Raw genomic sequence first — 14,990 nt, forward strand, 5'->3', positions numbered from 1 at the left:
CATGGATAGATGGATAGTTTTTATTAAAAGGTTGCTTTCTAATATCAGATTAAATTTTAAAAATTTTGTAGGTAAATATGTGATTTAATTTTAGAGATAAAAATGTTTCTAGTTATTGTTACTGTTTTAGAGTAGGAGAGGTTTAGCCATCAAACGTGTTTGAGATCGTGATATGCATATTTAAAATAATTATGTATTTTTTTCCTTATTGCTAAACTTCTTGCATTTGGGGAGTCTCTTCTTTTTAATGGTGATTTGGTTTCATGAGAGATTACTGATGGGAAATTGTAAATACACTTGTTAAATCAAAATCAGTCTGTTTCACAGACCGTAAATGGCATGTGGTGATTTGGAATCTGGTTGCTTTTGGTGCTTCTACTTATACACACATGACCGTCTTTCATAGTTGGATTACAGATTTGTTCTTAGGTGGAATACACGTCTCGGATTTTGAAGTGATTAAAAGAAGGAGCTCTAAAATACACTTTATTTTATAATATATTTATCTGGTATAATAAATCATAGCATACTAAACTTATTTTTTGAGGGCTTTATATTATAGATTTTAAAGTTGACAATTGATTTTGGCTTAATTTATCAGCAAAGGAGAATGTTATTCTAATTTAACCCCAAAGTTTTCAAATATGTTCATTTTTATCACACCATGTATAAAATGGTGTTTTATAAAAAAAGAAAACTTGGTGTGCATTTATTTCTCCTTTGTGTTATTCTAAGGCTTACTATTGTTTTTCTTTTGATCTCATTAAGTGGATTTCATTTAGAATTATCTCAGTGGTTTTATCAAGCCAATCATGAAATGTTGCAGTTTTATAAATGAATGGTGTTAGTTTTCCTTATATCCAGTATATCAAACAGTGTCAATAGACAATGTCAATAGATACGTTTATAATTTTATGGTCTTTCAAGGTCAGTTGGGTTTATTGCCTTTAGTTCAGCATCAGTGCTGCAAGTAATTCTTTACTGATCACCTTCAAATTTAAGAGAGAATGATATGTAGGGATAATTAAGCAGCTAATTAACCTTTATATGGTGTAATGTCCCTTTCTGCATTATGATTAAGCATGTTCTATCCTTTCATTTCTTTTTCTTCAAACTAACACCTGTGCTGATGCATGTTGAAAGGAACTTTTTAACAGCTTTATCTGACTTGTAGCTTGTCTGCTCACATAAATGCTTGCTGTGGAGAAAGTATTTTTCCCCACCTCCTGCATGCTTATACACTGTAGGTTATAAATGAAGTGGAGAGAGCACCCAAAGAGCTGAGAAAAGAGCTCATGAAACGCAGGAAAGAGGAGCTTGCACAAAGCCAGCATGCTCAGGTAACAGCAGCAGCTTAATGCTACTAAAAACAGAAAGCGGCATTATTCTCACAGCTCAATAAACCATGGTTAAAAGGGTAAATTCTGTACTTATTATATGATGTTGACATCTCCTCAGACAAAGGGTCCCAGGGCATTCTTTATGTAGTGCTAAATTCACACTAATGGTGACATTTAAGTTGCTAATATGAAATTAAGTGAAATGTTTAGAAAGCTGACTGCAGATGAAATAAACATGTATGTTAATGTATAATCCACTGTATTCTTATTTTAATCGTGATGGAAGCTTACATTTTTAAGTGGTAATGTCAATGTTTGATAGAAGACTTTTAGGACAGAAAAATATAGAGGGTGAGTATATAAGCTTTGTGCGTACAAAAAGAATGCATATTAAAAGGCCATTAATTTGGGAGTCCTCTGTTGGCCTGGTGGTTAGGATTCTGGGCTTTCACTACTGTGGCCTGGGTTCAGTCCCTGGTTAGGGAAATAAGACTCCACAAGCTGGTAAATGATAATGTTAAATGGTAGATCAAACATTTATTACTGTTAAACTCAACAATATAAGCTACTTAAAACCGTATTTTAAATATTAAGTATGTTCTTTTTGATTCAGAATCTAGCAGTTACAAAAATAGTTGTTACCTAAGTAAACTTGATTTTAGGTTATAATAAGGCTGAACCTGTTAATGGGTAAATTCTTTACAAAACTAGATAAATTGGTATTTTCAACAGAATTTTCTAGAATTACCTCACAGTACTCTACGAGGTCTTTTATACTTGGGATCATCTTTCTTTTAATTAAGTTTGTACTCAGCCTGGAGGCAAAGAGAGAAATGAGCTCAGTTTGTAGTTACAAATGTTAATGAAAGGGAGAAGAGACATGGATTATTTATTATTTGTTGCTTTAAATTTCCTTTTGAATGTGGGTTTTTATATAATTTAAAAAGTTGGATCCCAGCCTTTTGAATTTTATAGATTCATGGAAAGGAATATAGAAACCAACAGAAACCTTTGGGGACCATGACCAGTGCATTGTCATTAAAATTTTTTTTGTTGTTTTTTGTCAAGGCAGGATATTTGAAACTGTCATTTACTTGTCACTATCATTTCAAACTAGGAATTATTTTAACACCATGAAAAATAAGAAAAATATCTTGGAACTTTAAAATTTTAATAAAATTAGGCTATTTAAATAAATTTATTATTTTTTTTTTCCTGTGAGTCAAAATTTTGTCTTGGCCTAGTATGGGAATTGCTACAGGCACACCTCTTTTTATTGTTCTTTGCTTCTTTGTGGTTTTGCAGTACTGTGGTTTTTTTTTTCCCCCACAAATTGAAGGTTAATGCAACCCTGCATCAGGCAAGTCTGTCAGCACCATTTTTCCAACAGTATTTGCTTGCTTCATGTCTCTTTGTTACCTTTTGGTAATCTCACAGTATTTCAAACTTTTTTATTATTATTATATTTGTTATGGTGATCTCTGATCTAAAATCTTTGATGTTACTACTACAACTTACTGAAGGGTCAGGTAATGGTCAGCATTTTCAGCAATAAACTACTTTTTAATTAAGGTATGTATGTTGTTTTTTTCAGACAGTGCTATTGCATACTTTATTTAATAGAATACAGTATAGCATAAACATGACTAATGTATTTGGGAAAATTCATGTGTTTTGCTTTATTGCGTGGGCTAGAGCTGAACCTGCAGTATCTCCAAGGTTATCTCTGTTATCAGGTGATAACGCAGGCGCAGTGTTCACTGTGGGTCGTACTGATTTCACCTGTATGAACTCGTGTAGCCTCACAACATAGGAGGTAGTTACTCGTACGACCCACATGCTACAGGTGAGGGGACGAAAGCACAGGAGGGTGAATGTCTCTCCAAGTTCACACATTTGGTTAATGGTGGAGCTGGAATTCTCATCTCGGCACGTTTGCCTCCATGTTTCACACACTGAACCATGTCATCCTGCCTCGTATTTAAGCTACCTGTTCTGTGCCTGGTCTGAACTCTTACTGGCTTGGCCCAGTGGTCGTTAGCCATGTCTTACTGATAGCTGAAGAGGAAGTCCTTCTTGGCCCCACATCTGTTTTTGGATAATTTCAGATTTCACGCCAGATAACAACAATTTGGTTTTGCCTTGTGAAGGGATATGGAGTTTAATTCCAAAAGGCAGTATGTCAGACTCTATTATAGAGTCGAAAGTAAGAATTTAGTGTTGACTGAATCAGGTGATCCAGTGCTTTAATAATGCTTTAATAAAACTTTGTAGGTGATTTTTCATATAGTTTGCGATGCTAGCCTGTATTTTCCGACTAAAGCTAAAATCAGTAGTAAATTTCTTTCTGTAAATTTAATGACAAATTTAGTAAATAACTGATTTCAAAAGTTTTTATATTTAGCTACTGCTTTTGATGAAAATGCTAGATAACTTTACAGAGTCTAATATTTTAAACTTTTTAAAGACTATGAATAATAACCATATAGCCATGAAACTAGAATTTATTTGATAATCTAGTCCAGTGGTCTTCAGACTGTACTCCTAGGAGCTGTTGAGTTTGGAAGAAGCACATTGAGAATTCTTCAGAAATGAGAACAGTAGAGCTCTGTACTCCTAATTCCAGAGCAGTACCGCTTTTCATCTGTTTTATAAACTGAGATTTTTTAGACGAATTTTTTAAAAAGAGAGTTCAGCTGGTTTAAAAAACAACAGCAACAAACTATAGAGGTTGGAAACCACTGATCTAGTCCAGATCCTTCATTCTACAGGCCCTTTTGTTAACTGACTTGTTCCAGGCCTCAGGAAGTTCAGCGTTTGTATAATTATTCTTGCCATTTACAAAAAGTCATTCAGCTCTGTTCTCACCTGGGAGGCGCGTTGTATTCTGATCCACAGGGCGTTGCTCAGGTCATGATTCAGTCTTTTCAGTTGTCATCTTGTGCAGTCTTCAACGCCCCAATGCAGGACGTAAGTCCCCCGTGCCTTACAGGAGGATGCCTTCTGTTTTACCTGCTTTTCTTTGGCTCACATGTGCCTTTTCACTGTTAGTTTCATTTGTTATAAATCTATAAGATTGATAAATGACAATGTCAATAGTAATAACCCGACATGAACTTTATAGTATAGTATTCTTTGAAGAATATTCACAATTCTCACTGCCAACCCCCTAATATGGAGGTGGCGTGTACCCATTTTACAGATGAAGACATCGAAGCACAGAAGACTAAGTGATTTGCCTAAAGTTGCAAAAGAGATTAGTGGTAGAGCTGGAACTAGAACACTTCTACTATAGTGTTCTTTTTTCTGTCTACTCCACCACAGATTTTAATCTGAGATTTTCCTCTTTTTTTCAAGAAATGTCTTCCCAATAGTTTTTTCTGTGTTTTTGCACATGTGAGAAATTGAATGAATGCTGTGATTAGATTTTTATCTTCGTGTGAAGTGACGTTTTGATTGCATATATGTTTATGTAGATATTTTAATTATGGTTATGGTCAGAAAAGCCATGTTAAAAGTGGTGATTTCAGTTCCATTTAGTTTTCACTATTCAAATTGTCCCATTATGAATAGTGGGTCGCTATTCTCCATGTTGTAGTTTTAAATTAAGTGTGGAATTCCAGGCTGTATTCTTTCTCACAGTTTCTATAGGGAAATGAGTAGCTTATTTAACACTATAATTTTGTTTGTGATGTTTGATATACACAACTGGAATAGATAGAATACAGCTTGATTTCAACCCCTTCTTCCCCCTCTCTTGAAATTACTTATTTATCTTTATTATTGACAGCCATTGGATTCTATTGTTTTCTAAAAGAGTAAGCAAAATGTTATTTTATGATGAGAGGGAGGAATTAATGAATACAAACACTTTTCTGATCATTACCATTTTACACTTTTCTTTTAAGTTAAAATGATCAAATTCTGTATCCAAATAGCCCCACATATCATAATTCTTCCTTATAGTTTCCTAGAACCCAAAGCTGTATTTTTAACGTTTACAGTTATCGGACTAATAAAATTCCATATCAGAATTAAAACTTGTACATTTAAAGGGCACTCATTTTACAATTTGTATGTCCATTTTGAAATTGTTACTCCTAGTGATAGAATTGATCTGTTGTTATTTTATTAAAGTGAATGTAGTTTGTGCAGTCTTTTTGGAATGTAAGATCACTTTTCTTTTAGATCCTAAGTAATTTCTAATTACAGGTTCCCCTGTGAATGTATTATTCTCGGCTTTTGAAGTTAGGAACTTTAATGAAAGCTCAGTGATACTAAATCTTCATTTCTTTTATGATAATAAAATATATTCATTAGCATGTAAGGGACCCTTTGGACTTCGCTGGTGGCTGAGACGGTAAAGCGTCTGTCTACAATGTGAGAGACCTGGGTTTGATCCCTGGGTTGGGAAGATTCCCTGGAGAAGGAAATGGCAACCCACTCCAGTACTCTTGCCTTGAAAATCCCATGGACGGAGGAGCTTGGTGTAGGTTACTGTCCTTGGGGTCGCAAAAGGTTGGGCGCTACTGAGTGACTTTGATCTTCCCTGTAGCTCAGATGGCAAAGAATCTGCCTGTAACGCAGGAGACCTAGGTTTAATCCCTGGGTCAGGAAGATCTTCTGGAGAAGGGAATGGCAATCCACTCCAGTATTCTTGCCTGGAGAATCCCATGGACAGAGGAGCCAGGCGGGCTACAGTTTGTGGGGTCGCAAAGAGTCGGACACAACTGAGTGACTAACATTGCTGCTACTGCTAAGGGCTCAATAAATAGGAGTTAACTATATTGGTGTTGAAGAAAGGGGACAGATAACTGTGATGGAAGTCAAATCTTAACCATATTGAAAATCAGTATCAAGAATACCTAATGAATAAGGGACCCTTTTAGGTATTTTTAAGCTTTAATATAAACATCAGTTGCATATATTTTGGCTGTGTAATCATCCACACTCTGCTTAATTATTCAAGCCCATAGCTCAGTAAGGCAGTTGATGTCTTTGCAGACTTGGAAGATGAGGAAACATTTCCATCGTTTATGTGCCTTGGTTCTTACCTGTTGATCTGTGTTTTATCTTCTGGAGAAGCATGGTGCTAGTTGTGCCAGCTTCTAGATAACAGTCTTCGCTCTTTTCTTCCCTCTTATATACTGGCCACTTCAGGGCATGCTTCTGCAGTTCTTTGTCATTCACTTTGAATCTTCATTTCTGGATCCTTTTATTCCTTGCTTTGAGTTCTCTGTGGTTTACTTTGGAACTTCTGAAAGTATGTTACTGAGGGAAGGGGCCCACTATGCTTTATAGGGACTGACAGATAAAACCAATTTGGGACCAATAGAGTGGAAGCTCCTTGAAGGGAATGCTGTCTTTTATTGATTTTAGTAACCATGGAAGTAGCACAGACCCCAGCATTTATTAAGTGCTTGAAAAAGGTTTTCTTTGAACTGAACTCTTACTTAATTTAGACAAATACAATAATATAACCAAAAATTGCCTTGACAAGAAATCACATTCACTTTTTTAATGGCACTGGTTTATACAGGTGACCCTTCAACAATTTGGGTTTTGGGGTGCTGACCGTCCACGCAATCGCACATTCACGTACAACTTCACAGTTGGTCCTCCACATCACAGTTCCACATCTGCACAGTCAGCCAACCACATGATGCTTAGGACAAATTTAGTGGAAAATCCACCTTTATTTGGACCCATGCAGCTCAAACCTGTGTTGTTGAAGGGTTCACTGTATTTACCTTTTTATTTTCACCTAGGTACTTATTTGTCCAATCTTTTACAGTTGATTTCTTTGTCCAAATGTAATATTTATATTTATGATAATTTGGACCAATTATTTTTGTCCACACATATTTTTTTTAAGTTATCTATGCAAACTAATGATAAAAATACTGAACAAAATAAAATTTTTGATGTATCTGCAGGTTATATTGTTTACTAAACAAGTTTACATATAGAAATTTTACAGTGAAATTAGAGAATCAGTTTAATTTTTATTATAAATGATATTTACTGTAAGAAAAGAGAAGCTTGAACAACTTATTTTGTTATAACTGCTTATGATAGGATGGAGATTTTGCAGTCTTATTAAATAAATCTAATTAGCTTTGTAATAGTCATTGAGTTCTTTTCTTTTTTGCTATGATAAAGTTATGTGACTGTAGTCAAGTTGGCATTTGTAATTTTTTTTGTATAAATGCTCAGCATTAATTTTATCTATGAAGCTGACAATGTACATTGTGTCTTTTTTTAATGACACATAAATACATTTCTTGTCCGCAGTACAAAAGATCATAATCGATACAAAACTCTACTGGCAGTTGTACTTCTTAGAAACAGTTCACTAGTCTTTCTGCTGTACATTTGTATTCATGCTAAAATACAAATCACAATGCAGATGATACAGCAGCATTTGTGACAGCAAATTAACAGGATGTCATGGATGGTGAGACCTGATTCTCATTTCCAGAGAATCAGTAGTAAGAGAAGCATCTTGAGGAACATTGCCAGGCTCACTCTGCATTGAAGACCAGGCTGGTGGTGGTCCAGATGCTGCCAGACTCTGTCCAAGGCCTGAAAAATGGTTCCAAAACAAATCCTGAGGTTTTTATCATCTCTTAGATATACAAGAGAAGGGATTATAGGTGAAGTGCTGCTTCAACCCTAAAGCTCTAAACCCACACTCAAATTGATAAGAATATCCCTTGAATTAATCACAAGCTACCGTAACTGCCAAATGAGGGATAGAGATCCAATTGGTTACTTGAAAATTTTGCATTTCTTCAATATGGGTATTGTTCCTGTTCCATCCACAAATGTATAATCTAGCATAGCAACCATAAGTCCCTTTAACCTTTTCTTTCCTTATACAGTAATTGAGGGATTTTTAAAAAAGCATAAATTTGGCATTTGAGCAAATAGTATGTATTCAGTAAATATTTGTTGAATGAGTGACTCCCAAACATGTTGGTGGAATTCTCTGATTATAAGGAATTTTGTTTGTAGAGTTATAAAGTGTAGCTGTCTTTCCTGTTTCTAGTTCCTGCTTCTCTAGCAAAGCATTATTTCTCACTAAGTCCTTAAAGTATGGCTCTTCTTACACACAGGCTGGAGATACAGACACTGTCTTTCTCTGTTAGTATAGCCATGGTGTTGCTTCCTAACTCTGTTAATAGAAAAATACAGACTTTAAAATTCCCAACTCCTGTTTTACTTGTTTGTTCTTTATTGCCCCCCTTCCTAAAAGGCATTCTTTTTCATTTTTATTGTAGCCACACTCTAGTGGATTGAATAGTCAGTTTTAGAAGGTGTAAGTTTATTTTTTTCTCAAAGATGTCAGCATATTGGGCATTTAATCATGAGTAGTTTATATAGACTTCTTTTGTGTGTATTATTCTTAGTAGTGAGTTCACAATATTAAATATGCTAGTACTTTCTTTCTGGTCTTGAGTTGGGTGACAAATAACATGTTATGCCTATACTGTATAATTTTTAAATCTAGTTAACTTTAGAAACTTGGTTCAGAAATCTTGTTAATCACTGAGACATACAGCCACATAGATAACTGGATGTTTTGCTCCATAGATACTTACTAACTGATGGTTATGTCTATTAGGAACAAGAGTTTGTTCAGAAGCAACAACAAGAATTAGATGGCTCTCTGAAAAAGATCATCCAACAGCAGAAGGCAGAGTTAGCCAATATTGAAAGAGAGTGCCTGAATAACAAGCAGCAGCTCATGAGAGGTATATGAAATATGTGGCATATGTATATACATAATATGTCTTGAAACATTGCAGAGATATGCTTGGAAATTATTTGAATGCTTTCTTTTGCTAGAGTGGTAGAGGGAAAGATAAAAAGGTAAATAAGAGGAATATACTTTATAAAATTCAGAACTACTGCAGGACATAGAATTCCTTTATGGCAATAGAAGTGAACAATAGAAGTGAAGTAAACATATAATCCCTAAAACATCTTTTTGTCCAGGTGATGCTAGAAATACACCTAAGTAATTTTAGGTGTTCCTTATACCCTGTAATGGTATACTTAATTGGCTACATGATAGAATGGAATTTTAAGCACTTATTTCCTTGAACAAATACCTTGGGTATTTTTTCTTTCTCACTGAGATGATTAAATGGAATTTTAGTGTTGGGAGTGGGGCATTCTTTGTTTACAGGACATTAGAACAGAATGGAAAGTGGTAATGGATATTATCTTTACATTGGTAATATTTCTTTTATAGCTCAGAATGTCTTGTGTGTATTAATTAGTGTATTAGAACACTTTTATGTAAATATTAAAACAAGGACCAGAGTACATTCGTGAAAAGAGCAAAGTGACATTTTGAAAATTACCTTCTCCTTCCAGCTCGAGAAGCTGCGATTTGGGAGCTTGAAGAACGACACTTACAAGAAAAACACCAGCTGCTCAAACAGCAACTTAAAGATCAGTATTTTATGCAAAGACACCAGCTACTTAAGCGCCATGAGAAGGTTAATGAAAAGAAATTTGTTCACTTTTTTGTTCATTTTAAAGTTTGCAGAGCTGTTTATTTTTGAAACTTATATTTTTTACAGAATTAAGTTTTAAGTATCCTTTCTTTTGTCCTAAAATTTATTTGATGAAATCTGGAGTAATTAATATATGTTGATCATTATTGCAAACTTCTTTTCTACAAATTCCAAGAAAGGTAACTAATAAACAGTGCTTAAAGACCTGTTACACATTATAGTCTTCATCTTGTCTCTCAAAGGTAGCTATTTTGGCTTCTTTTTAATTCAGATATCTTAAAAATGTGGACTCCCTGTATTTAGTATAAGAGAGTTAACATAAGACTCTTATTACTATTAGCTTTATTTTTCTTATAAATTTCTTTCTTTCTTTTTTTTTTTTTTTTTGTCCTAATGGTTTACTGATCAGAATGTAACAAGGGAGAGAATAATTTGGGGAACAACAGCAAAATGACATGTTTGAGCATATTTGTGGGTACTGGGTATTAAATTATCTCAATATCACTGGATTCTGAAACTTTCTTAGGAAACAGAACAAATGCAGCGTTACAATCAACGACTTATTGAGGAATTGAAAAACAGACAGACTCAAGAAAGAGCAAGACTGCCTAAGATTCAGCGTAGCGAAGCCAAGACTCGAATGGCCATGTTTAAGAAGAGTTTGAGAATTAACTCAACAGCAACGCCAGATCAGGACCGTGACAAAATTAAACAAGTAAATAAGCAGATTACTCTCTTCTTTTTTTAGGTGTAGAAGTTTTGGATGGTCTTTAGAAGGACCACATAATTGTGTTGTAAACATTGGGGCCACTTTGGGGTTGTTGATGTTCACCATGGCTCCGTACACACATGGTGTGTCCTAGCTCCCTCTCCTCCAGTGCTGGCCACAGAGAGCTGCTGTCTCCCAGGCCCCGCACAAGATCCAGGTTGATCCCAAGACCGGCCCTGGGAATAAGGTGATTTGACCAGCTTTACAGTCAAACATACGGCCTCACTGTACTTCTGTAGTCACAGTTCCCACACACAAATTAACTGAGGTCACTAAGCAGATAGGAGAAACAAGGTTTGAATCAGAAATCTCTCCCCACCTCCCTACCCCAACCAAAGCCATGATGTAGACTCCAGCTTTGAGTCCTAGCGTATTATTACTTGTAGCTTTAGTTTATTGTACTTTAAGCTTTGTTAAATTCCTTAATTACACTTTTGGAAGATGCAGAAATTACATTGCCTATTAACCATATTTATCTTGTTTTTCTTTTTTATAGTTTGCTTCTCAAGAAGAAAAGAGGCAGAAGAATGAGAGAATGGCTCAGCATCAAAAACATGAAAATCAAATGCGGGATCTTCAGCTGCAGTGTGAAGCCAACGTCCGCGAGCTGCATCAACTGCAGGTCAGCTCCAGAAGCCAGAAGGCAGAGCTGGTGGTAGAGGCAGCACCAGCAGCACCGGTGGCTGGCTTTAAGGAAGTGATAGGTACTCACAGTAAGCTGCACATGGCTTGAGAAGATCCCAGAACGTAAAGGTTTTCTTTCCTCTGTAGACCCAAAGGAAGATCAGTTTAGTATCAGGGGCACCTGTTGAGATTTCCTACAGCCATGATTAGTGTAAACATGAAGCTAATTTATGATATAAGAAGTTGCATCTTTCAAAAGTACTATTGAGAATTTGTAGTGTATTTTGCAAAGAAGATGAACAAAGTTTTGAAAATAATGTAGGCTGTTTTGTTCTGAATTTTAAAATTCTTTTATTTCAGTATAAATAGTTCATTTTCTTCAAGGTTTTTGAAAAAAGCGATCAATATATGAGAAATTTTCTCCTGATATATAATTTCTAAAATGTTTACAATTTCAGAGTAGTATATATACATTGTGGATATCGTATATACTTGCTTAATTTTCTAGAGCAGAAAATAGTTTCTAATCCCGTGTTCTGGTACCATTGGATAAAATGCTTGCAAGGTGCCCTCTGAAGTGTCAGTTTTGTGAGTAAACCTTAGAATGGGAAATCAGGATCAAACTAGTTCTTTCCAGTCAAGTTCTTTTTATATGGTAAGTAACAGATCTAGCCTCTAAATGTGCAAAAGTGAAACTATGACTCATTTCATAATTCTTGGTCCTTGGTTGTTAGAAGACAATTTCAACCTCAGTAGTAGCTTTATGTTTGATGAATGTATATATATTTTTATTTTGGAAGATAATTGTATTTGTGAAAAATTGCTAATGTCATCTGAAATTTTTTTAATTCAAACTTTCTTTTCAGAATGAAAAATGTCACCTCTTGGTTGAACATGAGACTCAGAAACTAAAGGAGTTAGATGAGGAACACAGCCAAGAATTAAAGGAATGGAGAGAGAAATTGAGACCTAGGAAAAAGGTAATTTTAAAAGCTTTAATTAAAATACACTTGCATTCGTCCTCCTAGCTGTTGGCTCTTTACCTAATATGTGTCAGGGACGAGAGACACAGAGATGAGGAGTCCAAGTCCCAAAGGTTCAGAATCTAGTTGACGAGCAGCTGCAGATGAGTAGGAGCGTTTCTCTGAAGGAGGTAAGTACACGGTACAGAGTAGAGTAGCACAGTGTACCAGCAACAGAGCAGGAGTACTTCAGTCTGCCCGGGGAAGGCAGGAGGCGTGAGAGAGGAGATGCCTTGTGAGCCAAATGAGGCCTGATGGATGAGTAAGAGCTTGCTGGAAGGACAGACAGATTGGAGTGGGATGGGGCAATTTAAGTACAGAGAAGAGAAAGAGTGAAAATGATGTGTACAGGAATCACATGTGGCTCCCTGTCATGGTAGGGTGAGAGGCAGTGTGTGCCTGTGTGTAGGCATTAGGGAGGGAGAGAAGGAAGGGATGACAGCTTAGTCTGGATGGATGAACTGGAGCCAGATTATAAGGCTCTTACGTGCTGTGTTCATTGACAGTCTAGGAAAGTAAGAAAGGCTTCCTACCCCACAACCAGCCAACCATCTTCCTTATGTGCACTTGACTCCCTGCTAGCCTGGCCCAGCTGGTCAACCATTTGAACTCTGTCTTTTCTATTCCTTATATGATTCTCTCAGTTTTCAAACTTAAACCTTTATTTTCTCTTGGGCTTCCTGCCTGCTACACATTTCAACCATTCCTTTCTTCCATTCATCCAGTCAGTTAATCAAGGAAATAATATTTAGTTCCTATCATGTGCTGATAAAACTTTCTAGAACTGACCAAGTGAGCTGATAGTGTGGCTTTTAAACTTGAATTTTGTTTATTGTTATGTTTTTGAATAGGTGGTACATTGATGTGTTTCTGAATTCAAAGGGTACACATGGGATGAAAGTGAGAATTCCCTTCTCCAGTTCCTCCTTTCACTCTAACTGTTGCTTTGAATTCCTCCCCAGTTGAACTGGTTGACAGTGGTCACAGTCCGGTGGCATTATCCACCTGTTATTCTTAAAAGTCTCGTCTCACCTGAAGTTTGTGACATAGTCTCTTCTTTCTCTGTGCCTTTTTTTTTTTTTTAATCACTTTTCTATGTCATCCAGTCACCTGAAAGGTGGACATTTCCCATTTTGCATTCTTACCTCTGCTCTTTGCATGATGATCTTACAGATTGTCCTGGCTTCAGCTGTGGCATATTTAAGGACAATTCCACAACTTGTATAGAATACAAATTCTAAAGTGATGCAAGTCTGGGTTCGAGTCTCAATGCTGACACTGGTTAATTTTTTCTCTTAACACCTCTGAGCTCCGTTTTCCTCGTGTGTAGAATGAGGATGTTACTGCCTCCCTGATTGGCCTTGTTAAGACAGTAAACAGAAGCTGTGTGTACAGTCCTTGTCAGTTCTTTACAGCACTTAAGATTTGGTCAGGATCAGTGAGTGTTTGTTATTGCTGTAATTTTATTGTTTTTATTATTGGTTCACGCTCTCAGTTCCCATGTCCCATCTGAATGTTCCATTCCTCCTCATTTTATTCCTTCTGTTCCATTATCATCTCATCAGAGGTTTCTTTTTTAGATGACTGTATAAAATAGCTTCAGTGCCCACCTTGAACACTCCTCTGTCCCCTCACCTTTCTTTGTTTTTCTTCATAATATTTATCACCACCAGACACATTTCTTTATTGTTTGTCTTCTCTCACCAGAATGTGAGCTCCTTGAGGGCAGGGGCATCGTATCTCTGTTCACTCTTACATACCCAGCTCCTGGAACAGTTCCTGCACATTGTAAATGATCAATACATGCCTGTTGAATGTTATTCAGTGTTGACTAAAGATTGTAAACTCAGTGGAGGTAAAACTAAACTCAGTAACCCTTTTCATTCGTCTCCATCTCACCTTTCCCCTCTCTCCAGTCCTACCCACCATCGGGTGTTCTTCCCAATATTCCTGTCCTCTTAACTGACATCTAGGCTAGAAACCTGAATTATCTTTCATTTCCATCAGACCCCACATTCAGGCAGATAACAAATAATTTGGACTCTCATTTCATAATCTTTCTTTCCCTTTGCTGTCTTCCTTCTTAAAATTGTTAGTAATGTCCTAAAGGTCCACCTGGTCTCTTGTTCCCTTTCCTCTCTTCGTCCTTGGCTGCCGTCACCAGTGTTTATCCTCAGGAGCATCTCTGATGCTGTCATAGTGGTACTGGTAAATCTTTAGTTTCATCAGAACAGAATGTAAACACCTCACTTGGACTTTGACGCCTTCACGGTGCCACACTTTGGCCACGTCAGCCCTCCTGACTTACCTCCCGCTCGCCACCTTGTTCCCAGTTTCTGGTCCAGTGCTGGGTGTGATCACCATTACTCACAGCAGCTCCAACTTCCTGCCTCTGCATTGTGTCAGCTCACCCTCCCTGGGGTGTCTTCCCCATCCTGTCTGTCAAATTCTTATCTGTCCATTGAAACCAAGCTCACAGTCTTCCTCTGAGAAACTTGCCTGTGTCCTTCTGTCTTTTCCTGTACTTTGTTTTCTGCAGCAGGACTTCTCCTGAGTCACTTTGTCCATAAAGTAACTGATTACCTCAGATACTTAGCAAGTACTTAATATAGTTGTTCCATACTGTATGTAAAGATGAATCTGCCTTAGGTCTTATCTTTAATCTGTGGCTCAGTGTAGAAGAGAAGACATGCATATCAGTAATCAA

At 36.5% G+C, this 14,990-nt stretch overlaps 1 protein-coding gene across 2 annotated transcripts in view; it reads left to right on the forward strand.

Annotated features, from left to right (window-relative positions):
- Positions 1-14,990, forward strand: part of SLK (STE20 like kinase) — a 62,155-nt gene that overhangs the window by 43,129 nt on the left and 4,036 nt on the right. Inside the window, exons 13-18 of one of the 2 annotated variants that reach the window (NM_001206077.3) lie at positions 1,248-1,340; positions 8,968-9,097; positions 9,726-9,850; positions 10,395-10,583; positions 11,134-11,259; positions 12,128-12,241. In NM_001206077.3, the coding sequence (NP_001193006.1) occupies positions 1,248-1,340; positions 8,968-9,097; positions 9,726-9,850; positions 10,395-10,583; positions 11,134-11,259; positions 12,128-12,241 (777 nt within the window). The remainder of the gene's footprint in view (positions 1-1,247; positions 1,341-8,967; positions 9,098-9,725; positions 9,851-10,394; positions 10,584-11,133; positions 11,260-12,127; positions 12,242-14,990) is intronic. The other variant, XM_005225584.5, reaches the window with a different exon arrangement.

This window comes from Bos taurus, chromosome 26 (genome assembly GCF_002263795.3).
Source record: "Bos taurus isolate L1 Dominette 01449 registration number 42190680 breed Hereford chromosome 26, ARS-UCD2.0, whole genome shotgun sequence".
Classification (NCBI taxonomy): domain Eukaryota; kingdom Metazoa; phylum Chordata; class Mammalia; order Artiodactyla; family Bovidae; genus Bos; species Bos taurus.